At 40.1% G+C, this 19184-nt stretch overlaps 1 protein-coding gene across 19 annotated transcripts in view; it reads right to left on the reverse strand.

The window, feature by feature from the left end:
• The window catches only part of LOC106960783 (receptor-type tyrosine-protein phosphatase delta-like), a 64551-nt gene that overhangs the window by 17364 nt on the left and 28003 nt on the right, over nt 1-19184 (reverse strand). For 7 of the 19 annotated variants that reach the window (XM_015054106.1, XM_015054099.1, XM_015054098.1 and 4 more), the window contains 12 exons: nt 18619-18736; nt 17103-17690; nt 16574-16674; nt 16207-16463; nt 15243-15336; nt 12927-13136; nt 11541-11701; nt 8653-8664; nt 6084-6196; nt 2948-2989; nt 2345-2442; nt 25-148 (listed from right to left, as the gene is read on the reverse strand). In XM_015054106.1, the coding sequence (XP_014909592.1) occupies nt 25-148; nt 2345-2442; nt 2948-2989; nt 6084-6196; nt 8653-8664; nt 11541-11701; nt 12927-13136; nt 15243-15336; nt 16207-16463; nt 16574-16674; nt 17103-17690; nt 18619-18736 (1918 nt within the window). The remainder of the gene's footprint in view (nt 1-24; nt 149-2344; nt 2443-2947; nt 2990-6083; nt 6197-8652; nt 8665-11540; nt 11702-12926; nt 13137-15242; nt 15337-16206; nt 16464-16573; nt 16675-17102; nt 17691-18618; nt 18737-19184) is intronic. The other 12 variants (XM_015054110.1, XM_015054108.1, XM_015054104.1 and 9 more) reach the window with 6 other exon arrangements.

Below are 19184 nucleotides of genomic sequence, written 5' to 3' on the forward strand. Positions count from 1 at the left end.
CAGCAGTTAGGAAGGGAGACGTACCGTCGATAGCTGAGAGTAGGACTCTGGAGTGATCGTAGGCAATTACGTTGGCGTATCTGTTCTTTGGTTTGTTGACCTCCAGGTTGGAGTGCTCCCAGGTGAACTGCTGACCGGGGTCAATGGACTGGCAAGGGGAAGAGCATCACACTGTTACCACAATAAAAAGTTTTGACACAAGATGAATAAAAATTACATGAGAGAACATTGACTGTTGACATTTAGGAGGTTTCCACATTCTTAAATTCTCCTAAAAAAAAAAAAAAAAAAAAAAAAAAAATGCAAATGAAAGTTGGATCTGATATTTTTGACAAATGTTTAATTCATTTCTTTTAGAGTATATGCAAGGCCATACAGGGTTTTATGCATTCAGATACTGTCCAGATCCTGTTTAGCTAGAATGTGGGGGATTTTTTTCCTTTTTTTTCAAAGTAAAAGCACTTATAAATATTTCAGCCTGGTATGTCTGATGTTTCAGTTGACCCCAGATCCTATTTTAGCTTTTGCCAACTCTAATAGCACGTTTGTTGGAGAGTAAAAGCTGAAAACGTACATTATGTGCTTCTGCTATGCATAATATTGATTTTTTTTTTTCCTTTTTTGTGCTGCTCTAAGGCCTTCTCAGCTGCACAAACACAGTGAAGCAGAAAGGCTTTGAAATATTAATGAAATACTACTCTATGGAAAAGTTACACTTACACTAGCCATGCTAACCATTGCAAGCCCTCAAGCTTAAAAGAGCTACCATGGTGGAAATAAACTGACGCCCAAAGTTTTTTGAGTTAAAGATTACCTTTGTTTTGAAAGAAGAAATAGGTAAAATATAAAAAAAATATGCACAAATTGCATTGGGAGAGATTTTTTTAAATGACAAATTACTTCCAGAGAACTCCAGTTATTTTATCCATAAACAATTTCATTCTCATAAAGGCTATTATTGACTGTGCGCCACCTTATTTCTCTGCTAAGTGAATAAGAAACTAATAAAGAATAATCATCATCATTTTAGTCAATATTGTTTTCCATTTGTTTTGTTTCTGATCCCTGTTAAGCCCAGAAAAAATGTATATGACATTAAATTTCACATTTGAAATTTGACCCTTTGTCAAACTAAAATTACCAATGAACTTTCTCTTGGTAAATATTGTTTAATGGAGTCACAAAATTGCATTTCATCACTGATTATCAAAGCCGGTAAGAAAAATGTCCTGCGTTATGAGGTTCAACTCTTTAGGTCAAATCTTCAGCCCAGATCTACTTTGGCCATGTTCAGGAATTTCTTCTGTTGAATTTTGATGCATTTAGTATTCACGCTATCACCCCCTACTGGCACAACTTAGGTATTACCAAGCTTTTGTAACCGGATCCCAGAGAAAGTGTTGATGCAGGTTTCTCCAAAAGGAAACAAACAAACAAAAAAAATCTCCAGTACTCTAGCTGCCAAGCTAAACCCTTTAATTTTAGCACAATTACCCCAAACATTAGCCTCCCAAGGACGTATTTTTCTGATCAATATGTCCTGTCCAAATCTATCCTAAACAAAGGCATGGAAAGTCAGGCTCAGTTTGATTTTTACCAAAATATGTTCAAACAATGGGCTGCAACGTTGCTTACAATATAAAAATCTTTATTACATTGTGCTCATAAAATTGCTTTCCACTGCTCTGAAATAAGCAGTATGAAATTGGAATAGAAAGGTACTTAAGCGGCACTAATGATTTGGCAGCTTGGCAGTTTGAGGCCCACAAGGTGACCTCGTAGATTATGGAGGAGCTGAATGATCAGCACAGAGAGACGGGCAGAACAGGGTAGTGGTAATTATTTTTCAAATGCAGCTGGGGCCTTTTTTGAAGATTTTTTTTTTATTTTAAGGATCTATGAAAGGCATAGTGCTAAATTATCAACTGGCATACGGGACTAATTCATATTGTTGGAGAACTAAAAGATCCCAAAGGGCTTTAGACTTCTAGGTTCTACAGTAATATCATAAGATGGCTACATTATGCTTTGCTTGTTTTACTCTTCATGCGTCCTCATTGTGCGACTTCTTACATATTTTATTTGAAAAGCAGAGTTTGACTGACTTTATGAAGGATCTTGACTCAACAAAGGCCAAAACCTTTGGGAACACCATTGGTCTTAATGTTTTCATACAAACTTTACAGCAAACATGTACTTTTGCTTCTTGATGTTTTTTTTTCTCTTTCTTTCTTTCTTTTTTTTTTTTGTGGTGACTACACCTAAATATTTAAGTGACTCTCAAGAACCACAAGAAGTTTTGACCCTAACTAAATTGTACCTATAACAAAGAGTTGACACTTACTTCATATTCCTGGGAAAACTTTAGGTTGTCATTGGCTTTCAGGCGCTCTACGTGATCGGCCAATTCCATGATGGGGATCGGAGGATGGTTCGCCATACCTGTCACAAAAAAACAAGATGGACCGATCATCGCTCAGGCACAAGCCTCCATTACCAGCATATGATTATAAGAGGTGGAGGTGGAAGAGTGAATCTTGTTAGGCTAGTTTGTTTTACTCAAAGCAGTGACCATGCTAATAAAGAGACACAAAAGCCAATGAGAGGCCATCGAGCACACTTTAGCCCCCACTCCCTATGGAGAGAGAAAAACGTTATTCACACAGAACGCCGCAGTGGGTAGTTAGCAATGACAGCGTGTGCACGGACACACACAAACATCCCCCAAAACACACAAACGTCACACGCTGAATGTTAGGCTGCTGACATCTGCTTTGAGTGATGTCATTTCAAACTCTGCCTCCTGCGATGACAATGGTGTTAAACGGCGTGATAAATTAGATGCGGATGTGGACACAAGACTTAGCAAAAACAAAAGGAGGAAAGAACTGAGGCTAAAGAAAACGATTATGGGTCATGTCAAAAAGCATAATCGAGAACAACTAACTTGACAAATGGAGGTTACTGGGGTGACTGGGCGCACCTGAACCTGTGGAGGAAATGTGGGTGAAATTAACTTTATTATAGACGTCACAGCAATGTGATGACTGTTTTTAGTTAAAAAAAAATACAAGACAAAAGGTAGAAAAAGGATAAGAAATAGCTGATTTTGTCTATACTATATGGGAGATTAGCAACATACAAAATATTGTGATGCCACTGTGCTAATTTCACAGGGAAGAGGTAGACTGAATGATCTGATAATTTGTTTAGTGTACTGAACAGAGACTATGTATACAAGGATTAATCACAACTAAAAATACATTTTATTACAGATAATAAATATTAGACAAATTCTTCATTCCAATTTCATCTGGAGGGACATTTCTGAAGAGTAACTGGTAGAGATGCACTGATCAAGCCACCAGTCCTTTGTAAATGACTGGTGTTATTAAAAGGAGGTTTCGTCTGACTGACCTCAAATTCTGATGGCATCAATTTATAATCTTAGCCAGCAAGACGGGTGGCTTGATGGTCGTCTTTGCACAGAACAAATATGCATTTTCCCTACAAAATTAAGTTGTTTTTTTTTTTTAGAATGATGTTTATGTGTGTTTAAGCATATGGTCTCATGAGGCATCTGTTTTTGTCTTTGTGGGAGGGTTACACAAAGGGCAGCTCTGATCATTAGCTTCTATAATTTTTAAAACAAAGCAACAAATTTAAGTAGGACAATTTTTCCAGTAAGTTTTTTTCCCAATAAAAAATAGTGGAATATATATCCAAAAAGATATGTTACAAACTTAATTATCAACAAGTCATATCAAAACCTGGAGAAAAATGCTAATGTTAGCCTAGCAATAAAGCAAGCTGATCGTCATCAGAGGAAGTAAGAGCTAATTAGGGTTGTATGTGTCGGGGCAGATATGCTTTCAGAAACAGAAGAGTTTTGTTTATATTAGTTTAAACTTTTTTTTTTAACCCACCATAGTGTTGGATTAGAAATCCCAGTTGGTGCAAAAAAAAACAAAAAAAAAAAACACATGCCATCAAAGAACAAAGCAGAATCCAGAACATTGTATTAGAAAGTTAGATCTCAAGCATACACACACAACGGCTCTACTGGGTTTAATGTAGTATTATGTGACAAAGTTACGTCAAGGATAAAATAATCTCGAGTGAGCCGTCTCCAGTTTGTAATAATTTAAAACCAACTTAACAGACTTGGTGTGCTGCAGCAGTTCAGATGGATTTGATTCCACGAGGCAGAATTACACTGTATAAATAATTTATAGTCAGGTTGTATAAAAGAAGAAAAAAAAAAGGTCCAGGAAGAGATGTTCACCAAAGCAACGTGTTTCACTGTGGCTATGACGGAAGAGAGGATGTGTTATTTTGCTAAGCTGGGCGCCTGGCGCTCTATGCGACACTACGTTTCATTCTGGTTTCTGGCACAAGTGGGCATTAGCAAATGGAAGCTGCAACGTTTTCACACCCACTTATACATCCCTTCGAACGACTGCAAGGACTGCCTTTATTGCAGTCCGCCACTCAAAATCCATTTTTACTAAAGGGATTGGGGGGGAGGGAGAGGGGTTGAGGTGCAACCACGAGAGTGCCTTTCCTGACATGCCATCGTTCAGAGATCAAGAATCCTTAAGATAAAAATGTCCAATGAGAGGGGTGAAGAGGTGAAAAGGAGGGGAAGTGCAGCAGAGAGAGGTGTTCTTAGGTAGAAGTGCTTTGGAGGAAAGTGGTCCTGTGGTGAGAAGAAAAATATTTGGTTCTTTCTGTAGCTTCAGAGAGCCAAGATACTGGCTCTAAGTAAGTAAAAAAAAAAAAAAAAAAAGATCGGCTTGAGAGGTGAGAAAAATAGTGGAAGGATGGTTGGAATCAGTTCCAGGCTGAGGTAAAAATACTCCTCCTGCTTGGATAAAATGATCTGTAATGGCCCTAAAATCCCAACGGAGCTTTTCTGAATATGCACAAATGAGCCTGCCGGGATAATTTATCCCCCTTTTGGGCTAGCTGACCTGAAAAATACGTGTTTCATATTACAACTTTATTGGCAGCGTCTGAACACCCGTTCTGAAGCAGTCAGACCCAAAGAAAGTCAAACTGTATTAAAATGTGCCACTTTTGGCCCTGGAGAAAATGTGTGTCTCCTTTCCTGGTAATACAGCATCTTGCCAAAGGATTCATATTTTATCACATTGCAACTCCAGTGCATTTAATTGGGACATTATTTGATAAACCGACACAAAATAGTATGGAATTATGAAGTAGAATGGCGTCTGAAATGGGCGTCATGTCATTAAAGCTGCAAACTCTTCAGGATATGTTGTCAATTTTGCACATTTATCTAAACTGTTCCATTGTAGCTCTGGCTGCTGTGTTGTCCTGCTGGAAGGCAAATCTCCATCAAGAATCAGTTCAACACAGGTGGACTCCAGTTGTTGGCTTGGTGACTCCTAAGTGCATCTTCTCGCACTGGATTTTATTTACGGGTATCAGTGTAAAGCGGAACAAACACAAATTGATATCACACTTTTAAAACTTTTGTAGGAAAATAATTTGAAAACGACCTTGCAAGGTTTGATTGCACTACTTTGTGTCGGCTTATCAGATAAAATCTCAGCATGTTTGGAATGCGACAAAATGCGAACGACTTCGAAGCCGCAAAAACACGGGTTTCGTCATCCTCTCGCCAGCTCGTGGTTTTCACACAGCCGTGATTAATTTCGTATTTCGCTCGCCTCCTGCAGTGCAGGTCTGTGCTATTCTGGGTGAGCGTGACAAGCTGTAATGACCTGTACAACGCAGATGCAGACGGCGATGACATATGCCACTGAAGTGTCGAGCCCGCATTCCTGCCTCCGGATTTTCCACAGCGAGGCGTCTCCAGAGAGACCCATGTCAGTATTGACCCTCTCTGTCTGTTCAGAGCACCTGTCCACTGCCTCTTGTGCAAAACGCTCCCTTGTTCAGTGTCAATCTTACCAAGAAAGGGTGATGAAGAGGAATATTTGGTTTTGTTCCCTTGAAGAAAGCAATCAGTGGCATTCAGACTATTTTCCCAAGATGCACATTCAGTTTTTTGTTGTTTTTTCTTCTTCACACAACGCTTGATCTGGAATACTTACCAGGTGTCTGGAAGTTAAGACGCCGGAGCTCAACCGGATCAGTCGGATGATGAAGAGGCATTTCTTTGCTGTTTGGAAGGCTGCCTTTTCTGGCTTCGGTTTCTGCTCTTTTTCTGCGGGATATAAAACAAATTCAAATTATCTCAGCCAAGAAAACAGATGCCTTTTTTTTTTTTTCTCTCTCTATTGTTGTATAACCTCAAAATGCGCCTTGTTGTCGCATGAATAATGAGGGGAAATATGTAATTAAGGAGCTGACAGGACTACATTCTCTCGGCATGCAGGACTACAGGGGAAAGTCTGAGTAACATCTCTTCATTGTATAATGGCTTGCAGTACAATAGCTTCTAGCTGGTTAATTCCATCCTTAGTGAAGCTTAATGTTCACGTTTCAGTGAGAGTGTCAGGTCATGCATTCAGCTTTTAAGAAAATTGGAAGGCTTTGTTTGGTCCAGGATTTATATGCATTATACTGAAACCAGAGTTTGTTAATGTACATATGCTTAATTATATGGCACGGTGCAAAACCAGTCCTTATTTCTTATGCACAGCCTGCACAGCATGCTTTATTTTTAATCTTTTAAAGTGGTCTTTAATACTTCCCCAAGCTATCTGAAGAACTTCACTAGTCTTTATTTGGACTTCAGCTTTTTCATTCATTTTCAGCATAAAATCCATAATTTGCTTTAAAACAAAGAAAGTGGACAAGATGAGTACAAAAGTGTAAGTCATTAAAAAAAAAAGTAACTACAGCAGATAAAGACAATAATAATTTTAAAAAATCCAGCAGGGAGCTGACATAGGCCCTGAGAGATGCAGTACATCATCCTTTAGTTGATCTACTGTACAGGTTTTCAGCTAACAGCTCTTTGAGGATTATTCTTTTGTGCTTAGGCATAATGTTTTAATGTTGATTCAGGGAAACTCTTGCATTTAAGCTTTAAGGGTGTATTTAAAAAAAAGTCAAATTATGATATCTTTTTTTTTGTCCTTGCTTCTCTAAATCTGGGCTTCTGTTTAAAAGGAGACCAGATTTATTCTAGTTTATTTTATTAACTTACCTGCTCTGTCAGATTCTAAGTAAGCCTTTCTTTGCTTTTTGTCATTGCAGTTTTTAAATTGATATTAAAGCCTTTAATTTGATGCTTATCCATTCAGTTTTCAGCTTTGTTTTAGATGTCATTACAAGTTAAATATACGTATCCTTGACGAGCCCCCAAATAAAACTATATCCTGATCTGATGCACAAATCACAAGCCTGAGATGCCCACTTGGTAAGAGGCGAGGTACGTAGAGATACAACCTTTTAGCTACAAGGCAAGAATGCTAACAAGTGCACAACTATGACCACTGTACACTAAGCATAATCAACCACAAGAGCTACTGCAACAATGGTTTTCAGTTTGTGAATACTTTTGAAAATGTTCAAGTGTCATCGTCTTTCCAGGTATTCCAATGGTATGTTTTTCATATTCGACGAAAGAAATTGCAACAAATGATGTTGCAAACGTCCAAAAAACGTTTTCTTGAGAAATTATATTACATGTCGTCACCACATTAGCTTCTCCTTGTCTTAATTAATAGGTCAGACTGAAATAGTTTAGCAAAGAAGGAAAAATAAATAAAAAAAATTCTCCTAAAATCCTAAGAATGCTAAATAACATACCTCAGTTCAAAGGGATCTTTTGTGTAAGTATAAACCAGTTACTGGTAAAAAGACGTTCCAGCGTTTTGAAATGTTAAGTTTAAAAATAGCTAAAAAAAAATGTCATCAAACCATTCAAACAGCCTTCCAACATCTTTTCATGCAAGAGAAACTGTCAGAACAACAGACATTTCTCCAGTTCTTCCAAGTACTGAATATTGCAGCAATGTCCCAATTCACTAGTTGTTGCCTGCACACTGCTGGTCAGCTCACTCAATGAAGGCTCCACCATTCTTCCCTCAATGACAAGAAAGTCACTTTTACCTTGGTTTAAATATTTCTGGTTTAAAAAAAAAAAAAACAACTAACAGTCACGGTGCCAAAACTAAATAAGAGGAAACTAACATTTGTATTAATCTAACAGTGTTTTGAAACTACAGTTGGCAAAGTAAATGTCTGTTAAGCAGCTGACTGAAGGCTCTGCTGGAGCAGATAACCTGCCAACATACGTTTACGTATTAGTATGTTACCATGTTGTAACTGATAAATATCATGGCTAAGACTCTTCTTGTAGTAATATTCATAATACTGGATTATTTTGGCAGTAGTATAAATAACTGTTGCTGTCCTCTTACGTGTAAGTATTTAAGATGCTATTCCACATTTTTTTTATTTAAATGTTTGTGTAAACAACATAAAACTGTGTTTTTGCTCAAAACCGTGCAGTGACAATGCCCAGTTTTGTGATTTTTCCTGTTGCTGTTTAAAAGAAAAAAAAAAAAAAAACGCTCTTACATGTGCGACATGCCTCTCTTGCAGGGGAAAGATGTGTTCATTAGCGACATGCAAAAGAAAAAAAAACTGACCAAGACGTTCTAGGTTTCTTTTTTGTTTGTTTCTTGTTCATTTCTTTGGCAGTCTTACCTGTCTGGTTTGCTGCTCCATTGGTCAGCAAAAAATAAAAAATAAAAGAAAGAAACGGCAACACATTAGGGAATGAGACCTTTAGGTTTTAATATTACTGAGACTTCCAGAAACTAAATCAAAAGCAGCAAGAGAAAAATGAATCCATCTCGCCTGACTTTTTTTTTTTTTGCTTTGTGTGCAAGATTAGTGATGCTTCACTTCGGGGGATTATGCTCAATTATGCAGCCTTGAGGTTCTTTGTTTCAAACACTACAGATTCCCAGGTGCAGCCAAGATTCGTACAATGTATCTCAGCTATTTCAAGCAGTTTCAGCTGATTGCTTCTTGTTCAAGCATAAAAAAGTCATCTCTTGACTGCTAATTGGCGTGTCTGTTCCTGTACTCCACTGTTTTATGCATTTATCAAACTCAGAAATGATGCACACTAAAGATTCATGCATTTGGTATTTTATATGAAACGACACGTGGGATCGTTGAGTTTAATGAAATGTGTGTGATGGGGCACGCAATTGTGGTGGGTTTTTTTTTTTTCCATTTGAAACAAAATCCATCCGTCTTATTGCCATGATTGTATTTGGAGGTGTACAATTTGCTTTTATGTCCAGGCTCAGCAGATCTCACCACGATTTTGTTGTGTTGTTGCATGAAAGTTGCATTCTCTACCCCATGAATATTGATCTTCAAGAGAAATATCACCTAGTTCTAGTGCCAAATGTCCCCTTGCCTGTCAATAACTAGTCTGGTACTCGATGTTTAAATCTACTGGACTTTACAGATGCTAAAGAAAATTAATCATAAATAATAAAAAAATAATCTCAGTTTTTTTTAATCAAGTTGTAAAAAAAAAAAAATATTTTCCAGTTTAAATATAAAGAAATATGTACGTTTTTTTTTTTTTTTTGTTAATTTTGATGCTAGTGACAATCCAGAAAAGTAGAATATGGCTATTTGCAACAGATTTTTATTAGCCATACTGTGCTGTTACTCTCCACAAGCTGTAGCTTGAGGGCTCCCATGAAAATAAGCTCAGGCGTAGATATTTGACTGAATGAACTACTGGTTATGTAGAAGGCCAGAGGAGACGGACGAGGAAGTGGACGATGCAGGAGCGCAAATGTGTGCAGGTGCATGCTTAAAGGCTGCGTGTGTCCTGGCGGAACAGGAGGACACAGGAGAAGGGAGCATAAGGTCAAAAATGAGGATCTGTAGCTCAGGTTCCCCAGCTGGATGGGTAGCGGCGAAAGGTGTGGGGAGAGGAGAGGGGGTGGGGGGAGGTTAGGATGGCTGGGAAGTGAGCCCACACCCCGGGGTCCTTCTGAAAGCTTCACACACATGCAGTGACAGGCAGCAGATAGTCAAAGCTCTTCCCTCCTACGCTTGACTGATGAGCAGTGACATTACGGGCTCAGAATATCACTAGGGGGTTCCAGTTAAAAGAAAAAAAAAAGGAGGGAGGGGGATATTTTCATTCAGTGGGAAGAGCATTACAGCAGTGTTTGCTACAGTTTAAAGAGAGTTCCTGAGTGTGTGGAGGGAGGCGTGTGATTAACTTTCAGTCAGCAGACGTGTCTGCTTGAAGGACTGTGGGCGCCTGAGCTTTGATGGCTTGACAGTTCGGGTAGATGCATGTTTGGAATTACTCATGTTAGAATTAATGTGAATTACTGAGAAGGAAGGTCACACTTAGTCCTAGGATCGATGCGCCTCAGGCTTAAAGGTAAAAATCACTTTTTCTACATCTGAATACTGGAATTTGGTTCAATGTTTCAGTTTATTCAGCACTACAATGTTGCCACTCATATAGCATCCTTTATAATTATTAGCCACCCTGGTGAAGATGTAAAAAAAAAAAAAACAATAAAACAATATTCGTCTATTTTCTAAACAATTTTCTTCTAGTAAATTGATAAGTGTCTAGGAGTTTATTACCTTATGGATTCATTTTTGTTTCCCCGGTGAATAAATATGATGTGACATAGTAGCCTATTTTTTTTTGTTTTGTTTTATAAACTCTTCACAGTGGGAACAAGAGGAGAACAAGGCATTTTTAGTAAACCGGACGGGTGTTAATCTTTATTAGTCAGGAAATGTTCGCAAGAAAATGGCTGATTGCTAAAACCTGGTCAAACTTACACTAAGAGCTATAATTAAAACAACTAGAACTGTGACTGACAAGGCTGGACGAGGATCCAACTTTATCTTGCCACAAGGCAGGTCACTGCCAAAAATGCTCTCCTCAATACACCGGACCATAAAACAGGGTACCGAACTGCACTGACCAAAGCCGTACCGCTCAACGGAAAAGAGGCATTAGGATTCAACAGGTTTCCATAACAACCATTAGACGGCAACCGGTTGTTTGCGAGCCAAGCCAACTTCCTCAGTCGCTAAGTAAACAACAGGGTTCCTACATCTTTACTTCAAAATACCATACTGTGTCTTTATTTTTATGATTCTTTATAACCCAGAACTAAAGAGATAGAAGCTAATGAGAACATTTAAATGGCTGATAGTTTAAATTTTAAATGGATGGGAGAAAAATTTCAAGATTTGATGTAGTGACCCCCCCAAAAGAAATGACACAACAGAAATAATAGTGTGCAAAATACATACATTTTAAGAATCTGAGTTTTTTTGTTATTTTCAAAGTTTTTATGATGAAATGAACCTTGTTCTTTGGTCAGATAAAATTAAAATTGTGCTTTTTTTTAACGACAAACACTCCGGGGGGGATTCTTGATTGAAACAAATGTTGCAGACACAAAAAAAAGCGCCTCATGCACCTCACTGTTATGTCTGGTAGAGGCTCTGTGATGCGGAATACGTCGAGCGTTTCTATCTGCGACAGATTGTTGTGAGTTTCTGATGCGCTGCAATGTCCTCACCTTTTATAAAGAAGGATGGCGATGACGATGCATATGATGAAGACAACTGCCAGCACGGGCCCCACCACCCAGATGAGACCTTCCTCCTCGTCCATGATCGGCTGGGGATTGAGGTCTGCTGAAACAACTGGGTCGGAGTACGGGCTGGTGGCATACATGATCTGAGAAGGAAAAAACAGAACTTTGGTCCAGTTTTTGCCGTTTTAAAACCCGTCTGATATTTTGCTGCACGTGTTTCCTATTTATTTGCAATGCGGTGAATTCAGTAAGGCAAATTCAAAGCTAATTCAAAGTTTCCTCTTGAGTAATTTTTTTATTTTTTTTTGCACAGCTGCTGTTTGACCAACTACAATTATCTGTGTATCTTTCTTCTCAAGGAAAGAGCTGATTGAACCATTTCATATTCAAACCAGGGATAAAAAGATGGTCTCCGGGGAAGAAAATGTATGCGTTAGTGGGCAAATTAGAGATTTGCGTCTGTCCGTCATTATCTACCTGAACTCGGGGTTAGTGGAGAGAGTACGAGGTAGAGCTGTAAACCCTGGAGCTCATCAAATCCATCATCTTGCCTGCAGCTGCCTAATCATGCTGCTTTCTGCTCTTTCGTCCGCACTGACACACACACACACACACGCGCGCACACACACACACATTGACACACTGGCTGCAGCAGCGGAGATAAGGTGGACCACACGTAGGATGCAATTAAAGAGGAGCTCTGTTATCGAGGTGTTCCTGCGATCGGCGAAGGTCTTCAGGGGGTTTCTCTCCCTTAAGCATCCAGGGTCAGCTTCTTTTTGGACACGTTCCCAGTGCTGCTTTAAGTTTTCGTGGCAAAGCTGCACAAGCCCTCAGAGTAACACACAACCAGAGGCAGACTGCGACCTTTGGCCGAGATGAAGTGGATTTGACCCTTTTCCTTAACAGTTTTTAGAACTAAATAAGAAATCAGGGAGAGAACTTGAGCTTTAAGATCACAGTGCCTTGAAAAAGTATTCACATCCGACCTTTTAACTTTTTTTTTTTCCCAACCATAAACTTAAATGTATGTTCATGAGATCTTAAATGATTCACCAACACAAACAAGGTAGAGGATATTTGAGAATTTCCTTGCTGATAAGGAGCATTCACGCAGCACAATGATAGTGTTCAGTGTGATGCTTTTTTTTCAAAGCTAATGCAATTCTTTTGACATTTTCTTATAAAAAGCTCTTTATCCCTAACTTGTCTGTTGTGTTGCTTGGTGATACAACTACATAACACTTTTATTAAATAAAATTCCAATAAGTTACACCGAGATCTGGGGCGGTACAGGGACAACGTGAAACCGTTTACAGTGTTTTTTTTTTATTTTTATAAAGGACAGAACTGAAAAACAAAACGTACGTTTTCAGACATTTCCAGCACGGCGAGCACGAAGAAGATGTATTCCTGGCCGTTCTGGAGTTGTTTGTTTTCAAAGTCGTCGTAGATCTTGCCGTCTCCCAGGGTGAACTCTTTGGGCAGGTCTTTGAAGTGTGCAGCGATGTAGGCTTTGGGCTCGGCGTGCCTCTGGAAGCGAAGGCCTCGGCTCGTTCGGTTTATCTCTTTCAGTAGCTTTAGTGAAAAAAAAGAAAGAAAAAAAAAAAAACAGCTGATAACGCGGGACACGTTCCAGCCACACGCACACAAAAACAAACCCCGCACTCACTGAGTCTGACAATCTCTTTTGATTGCTGAGCTGAAAATGCTAATTGCAAAAAAAAAAAAAGGCAGAACATGAGAAGAAAGATCAATAACTTTTTTTTTCTTATTTCATCTGCTTTTATTTTATTTGACGACAAAAGATTGAGAGATTAAAAGATTGCGTGAATTTTCCGTCATTTAAAGCAGCTGAGGATTATCCGGCGGCTTCAAACGGTGAGAAACGGACTGAATTAATTCAAAACTTGCATCGCTCTGTTGATACAATCAAAAGCTTTTTTTCTGCTTAAACGCATCGACGAGTAAAATCTGGGGAGAACTTGGCGGCGTTTGATAAGTGTACTGTAATTTATTTTCCACTCATTTTCTGCAGAAAATTAATCCAACACACATAAAACGAAGAAAAGTTAAACAAGCCGCAAATAAAAACGGATTCAGACATTGAATTTTGTGGGTTTCGACATCGCGCCGATCCGTTTCGACTCCGTAATTGTTATTTGGGTAAATGATTTCACCACCTTTCTTTCCCAGCCACAAGTGATAATGATCCTACGAGGCTGAAAGGAAAACAATGCCCTTCATGCAAGCCGGTGTCGTCAAATTCAAATTTCCTCTTACAAAGCATGGATGATAATTATGCTAATCGCGCCTGGTTAGCCGTTTCTCTGTCTGAATGCATATATCCAACATGTGTGTGTGTGTGTGTATGTGTGTGTGTGTGTGGCTGCCGTTCACACTGCGGAGTGTGTGTCCTCGGCCGTTGTGTGCTTTGTTTTGGCTGCGGGGGTGTTGGTGCTGCCCGATAATGTCTTCAATCATCTCTCCTGTCAACACGGCTAAATCTAGCTGCCCTTGGGAAAAGTTGTGAAAAGGTGAGTGCCAATATTGACAAACAAATAAATTCTGACGGAGACGGTGACTTTTGGGGCCATCGGTCAAGGCTGCAGACACGGGCCTCCGGGCATGAGCCATGAAGGCGTTGCTGGATGAGACCCCTTGTGTTTTCTTTTATCCATCTGTACCCATGATATAACGCGAGGTTTATAACCAATAAAATAAACATCAGAAGTGTCGCTGCCTTTGCCAGACTCTGAAATAGCTGTGCAACGAAAGGGACCGACATTCTTATAGTTTTCTGTTATAAAAGGGTAAATGACATCACAGTTCAAGCCAGAAACGGGATAAAAACAGTTAAATGTATGATTCTTAACCAAGCTTTTGATTGGCTTTCAAAATGATTAAATAAGTTTAAAATGAATACAAAAGAAACATTTGGAGCTGTGGCACTTGAAAACCAAAAGGTACTAGTTGTGTTACACACTGAACCATTTGAAATATCTTTATTCTTTGGCCACTTTCACAAATGTGCTCAGCTGCCTTATGCATTTTTCCCCCCTCTTCAGACATGAAATATAACTACTGTGCGATTCAAGTCTGAAAGCAAATGAAAAGCACACTTAGAAAAGTAATTCTCATAAGTTTGACACTTTCAACATGTGAGATTCAAACTTTAATCCTAAATCTGTATTTATAAAAGCCATCATTTAGCTATCAACACTGCTGCACACCTTGATGCTTCAAAATTACCCAACTTTGTGCATGTAGCTCTAAATATAAAACGTCAAGTGGCGTGTGCGCTAGCTTTTCCTGAAACGCGAAGAGCCGCTAAGGCCTGATGCAAGCTCTTCAGGTAATTACTGCAAATACAAAGAGGAGGAGGAGAAGATGGAGATGGGATGGCAGTTTGCAGTCCAATTGATGGCTACTTCATGTTCTCATTTCCATATGAACAGTGCTCTCTGGAGCCATTTGCGTCAATCAGAAAGACTCATCGCCTGTCTCCCCTGTCCTCATACCTGTCTCGACGTACTTTTTCCTGCTTTGAGAAATTAAATATGTGTTCGTCGCACACAACTTTGCAGACCGAGCTATGACGCTTGTCTTGACAGAATCCTGGAAATAGAATGTGGATTGTGCCGGTATTTTAAATAATTTCCTCTAAGACGATCTGGAACGCACCTCTTCCAGATTCATCTCGTCCGGACTGTCCCAGGGACTGTAAAACTTCCCAGTGCGCTGCTTCTTCAGAGGTACGACCACAATATAGTAACCCCTGGAAAACACGCAGAAAAAGAAGAAATGTCATGTGTAATCACTCGTTTCTGTTTCTCTGTGTGTGGCTTAGCATGCTCAGGATACTTTGCCAGTGGCGGTTATTTCTTACTCAGGTCCCCAGTGGATTAAGTCAAAAAAACAAAAAAAAAACAGAAAAGCATTCTCATCCCATCATCAAGGTGGCAACAAAACTGCCAAACTTGAGATTTTCTAGTGGGGCAATTCACCAGCTAACATTAGCCCGAATGTCAGTGTAGCAGGCTAATACAAAACTAATTAGCTTAAGCTGTATTATGGAAGCCAGTGGGCCAAGTGCAACCAGCAGCATCAAAAAAACAAAAGAAAAAAAAAATGAGTTGGAAGCCATCATGTGCAATGTATTGTACTCCCTAGCCTTCTGACAATCCTGGGCTTTGTTGAAAGGCTGTAAGAGACTTTACTGGGCTTAGGGGAGTGCGGTCAAATGAGTCCGGCTGCGTTAGTATGTAATGATTGAGGTGAAGAGGATATTCGTCTCAAAAGCAGGGAGGAATGAAAATAGTTTATGGGGAAAAAAATATGTAATTACTGACAAGGTGTTGTGCATAATTAGTCTCTGGGAAGACCTGTCCTAACTAAGGTGTACCAACGTTGTTTAAAATTTATGATTTCAAACGAGGTAAATTTTTCTTGAAACCTCTTAACCTGTGATTTCAATGATGATTTTTGTCTGGCATCTGTGTTGCTGCACACTGTCTTTTAGCTGACTGAATGAAGGAAAAATATTGTCTGATTGGAAATATTTTCAGTGGTATTTTTATTTCATCAGCATACAAATACCTTACAAAATAGCTACATACCACTCCAAACTGGCATCATTCAAGCTTACCTTACTGTCTCAGAAGTTTGGACCGACGGGAGCTCTACGGTCACCATCCCGTCTGAATTTGTTTTGCCGATCATGTAGGGCTTGGTGCGAAGGACATCTGGAGCCGTCATGGTGGACACGCGATGCTGAAGACCTCCAGCGCTGTTCCCGCGGTTGGTCAACAGGAAGGAGTACTGTGTCTCTGGTTGAAGACCCGTGATAAGCTTCTGTGTTAGCTTTCCATCCACCTCCACACTCTGCCCATTATCGTAGAGGATCTGTGTATGGGGGAGAAAGAAACGTCTCATTTAAACGTTGTGGGGGAAAGTGTCGCGCGATGTTCACGTGTTGGGGTTATAAGCTGCGAGCAAGGTGAGCGAGCACTCACAGTAAAAGGTTGTGCCGGGTTGTAGGTGTCTGGGATTTCCCACGTCAGCAGCACTGACGACTTCATAGCAGCTCTCACGTGAAAATTTTTTGCAAACACTGCTAAAAGAAAGGGGGAGCAGATGATTTAGACACAAAACACCCTCTCTGTCCGTCTTCCTTTGACCCCACGCACTAGTGCTTACCTGGGAAAGTCTCCTTCAAAACCAGGTTGAAACCAGTACTATGTTGAACTGAAAACTGTCCTCTTACCTTCTTACCAACACCACGTTTATACAGTAATGACTGACCTTTACTTAACTGACAAAACACAAAGAGACACACATACTTACTCCATGGGAGGTCTTAAATTATAGGATAACAAAAAACTAATGATAGGGGAATATGTTAATACCAGAGTCTTCTGGTTGAGTCAGCTTTAGCATTTTGAGACATTAGGACGGAAGTTGCAGCTGAACAGGTCTGAGCAGGAAAAGGTTGATTTTTAAGAGGAAAAAAGGGGCTATAAGAAGTTCAGTGTCTGGTCCTACCTTGATCCACAGGCTGTGTTCTGAATTGGACACTTGGGCTATAGGGGCCAGAGCCCTTGCTGGTGAAGGCACACATTTTAATATCATAAGTAGTGTCTGCCCTGAGCCCATCCAGGAGGACGGTTGATTCCGGGGCAGTGATGAAGAGTTCTGACGGACTCCGCGGGCTGTTGATGTCTTTGTACTGCAGAGCGTATTTCACTATCTGACCGTTTCGCTCTGCCAGGAGAACGGGCTGCCAGCTGACCTGAACCGTGGAGGTGCTGGCTCCCTCTGCCTTAATGTTCTGCGGGTAGCCGCTCGGTACTTCTTCGTTTGTGACCACCTCTTTGACCGTCTCCTCCCCGAAGCCCACCTTGTTGCGCGCCGAAAGGCGGAAGGTGTACGAGGCTCCCTTGTGGATCTCTTTGGTGGTGTAGTGGTTCTCTCGCTCAGGGAACTCGATAACAGTCAGTGGGTCAACGTCTTTGCGGCCAAAGCGAAGGCGGTAGCCCTGCAGGGGGCCGTGGGTTATTGCCGGGGGGTGCCACTGGAGGAGAGCCGTTCCCATGTTTGTTGTACTGACCATGAGGCGAGGTTTCTCAGGAACTATTGGTGGGAATAGAGAAAAAAGTTCTTAGAAACATAAAGGACGCTGTTTTCTTCATTCATCAGAGCATGGGCTGCTATCAAGGTTTCAAAATACCTTAACTTTTCTGTGTCAAGATGCCATTCCAACTAGGAGACCCAGAATGTTTTTCTCAAGACTGATTTTCCTTTCATTATTCTGGCAGGTTTTGATGAGCAATGTCTGGGAATGGGAGACTGACACACCCATTTTGAAAATAAAGGCTGGGATTCTTCACAATAACACTTAACCAGTGACTCTGTCACAATGACAGTTTATAACTTAACCTTACCCTACGTCTATTTAGAAGGAAAATGATATTTGCTGATGCAGACGTCTGTCTTCTACCCCTAGATTGCCTTGGATTAAACTCTGTTGTTCTACCCATAAACTTGTTCACAGCATGTACATTGTGAAGCTGAATTATAATCACATCCAAGCAGCAGCAGTGTCTCCCTGTTAATGTGATAAGGTTCTCATTGACCTCAGTTTGTTTTTATTTGTTCATTCATTTGTTCGTTTGCCTATTTGCAGTGCCGCTGCTCTCCCAAATGCTACTGCACACTGCTGGTCAGCAGGGTTATATAGTAGGCTACTGCACTTTTTTCCCATTTACAAGAAAGACGAAATATAATACTTCTGTCTGCAACAAATGCAATCTGACAGAGGAGAAAACTGGTTGAAAATATAAAAGGTGGCACTTGTTCAAATGCTACAGCAAAGAGTTAAAAGTACTTGGATAATGTCACATATTGTCTTTCGTGAGAATGCCATTAGAACGTCCGACCGATGACAAAAGAAGACTGCTTCTGTTTCTATTATCTGAATTGCTCATAGCCTTGCACTGTCACAGGAGATGGAAAGAGACTGACTTCCAGTGTTCATCTTTATCAGTGATGATTGGATTACCTGCGCCAGTGGTGGTGATCAGTTTGGGTTTGCTGCGTGCACCGTCGCCCTTTGTTGTGTAGGCTGCCACTGTGACTGAGTACGTGGTTTCGGCCTGCAGCTCAGTGATGATCATCTCCTGAAAACATGCAAGACTTTAAGGTGCTGAACTCAGAGTTCGTCTCTGCACACATAGGTGAGCAGAGATCCTTCATGTCCTTTGTAGCCTCTCTGTCTGCTACCATTTTAGCTAACGCATAAACATGACAACAATTCATTAAAATCCTACTACAACATCTGAACTTTATTTCAAGTAAATCTATTTCATAATACTTGGTTAGGTATCAGTTTAAGAAGTCTTGGGTTACGTTCACACAACAGGTCTTGATCCTCAATTCTGATTTTTTTGCTAAAGTCTGATGGTTTTTGAGTTGTCGTTCATATTGCTAAGTAAATGCGAATGCAACCAGGCTTCTGTGTGAACGATGTACAACCCCAAAGCAACCAGCACGTGCAGAAGAAGAACGTAGACGTCACATAGCTGCAAACTGTTTACAGAAGTGACAGTGGATGCCGCCGTCTATGGA

The sequence above is a fragment of the Poecilia latipinna genome, unplaced genomic scaffold, assembly GCF_001443285.1.
Source record: "Poecilia latipinna isolate Pla-1442-1.1 unplaced genomic scaffold, P_latipinna-1.0 Scaffold1229, whole genome shotgun sequence".
Classification (NCBI taxonomy): domain Eukaryota; kingdom Metazoa; phylum Chordata; class Actinopteri; order Cyprinodontiformes; family Poeciliidae; genus Poecilia; species Poecilia latipinna.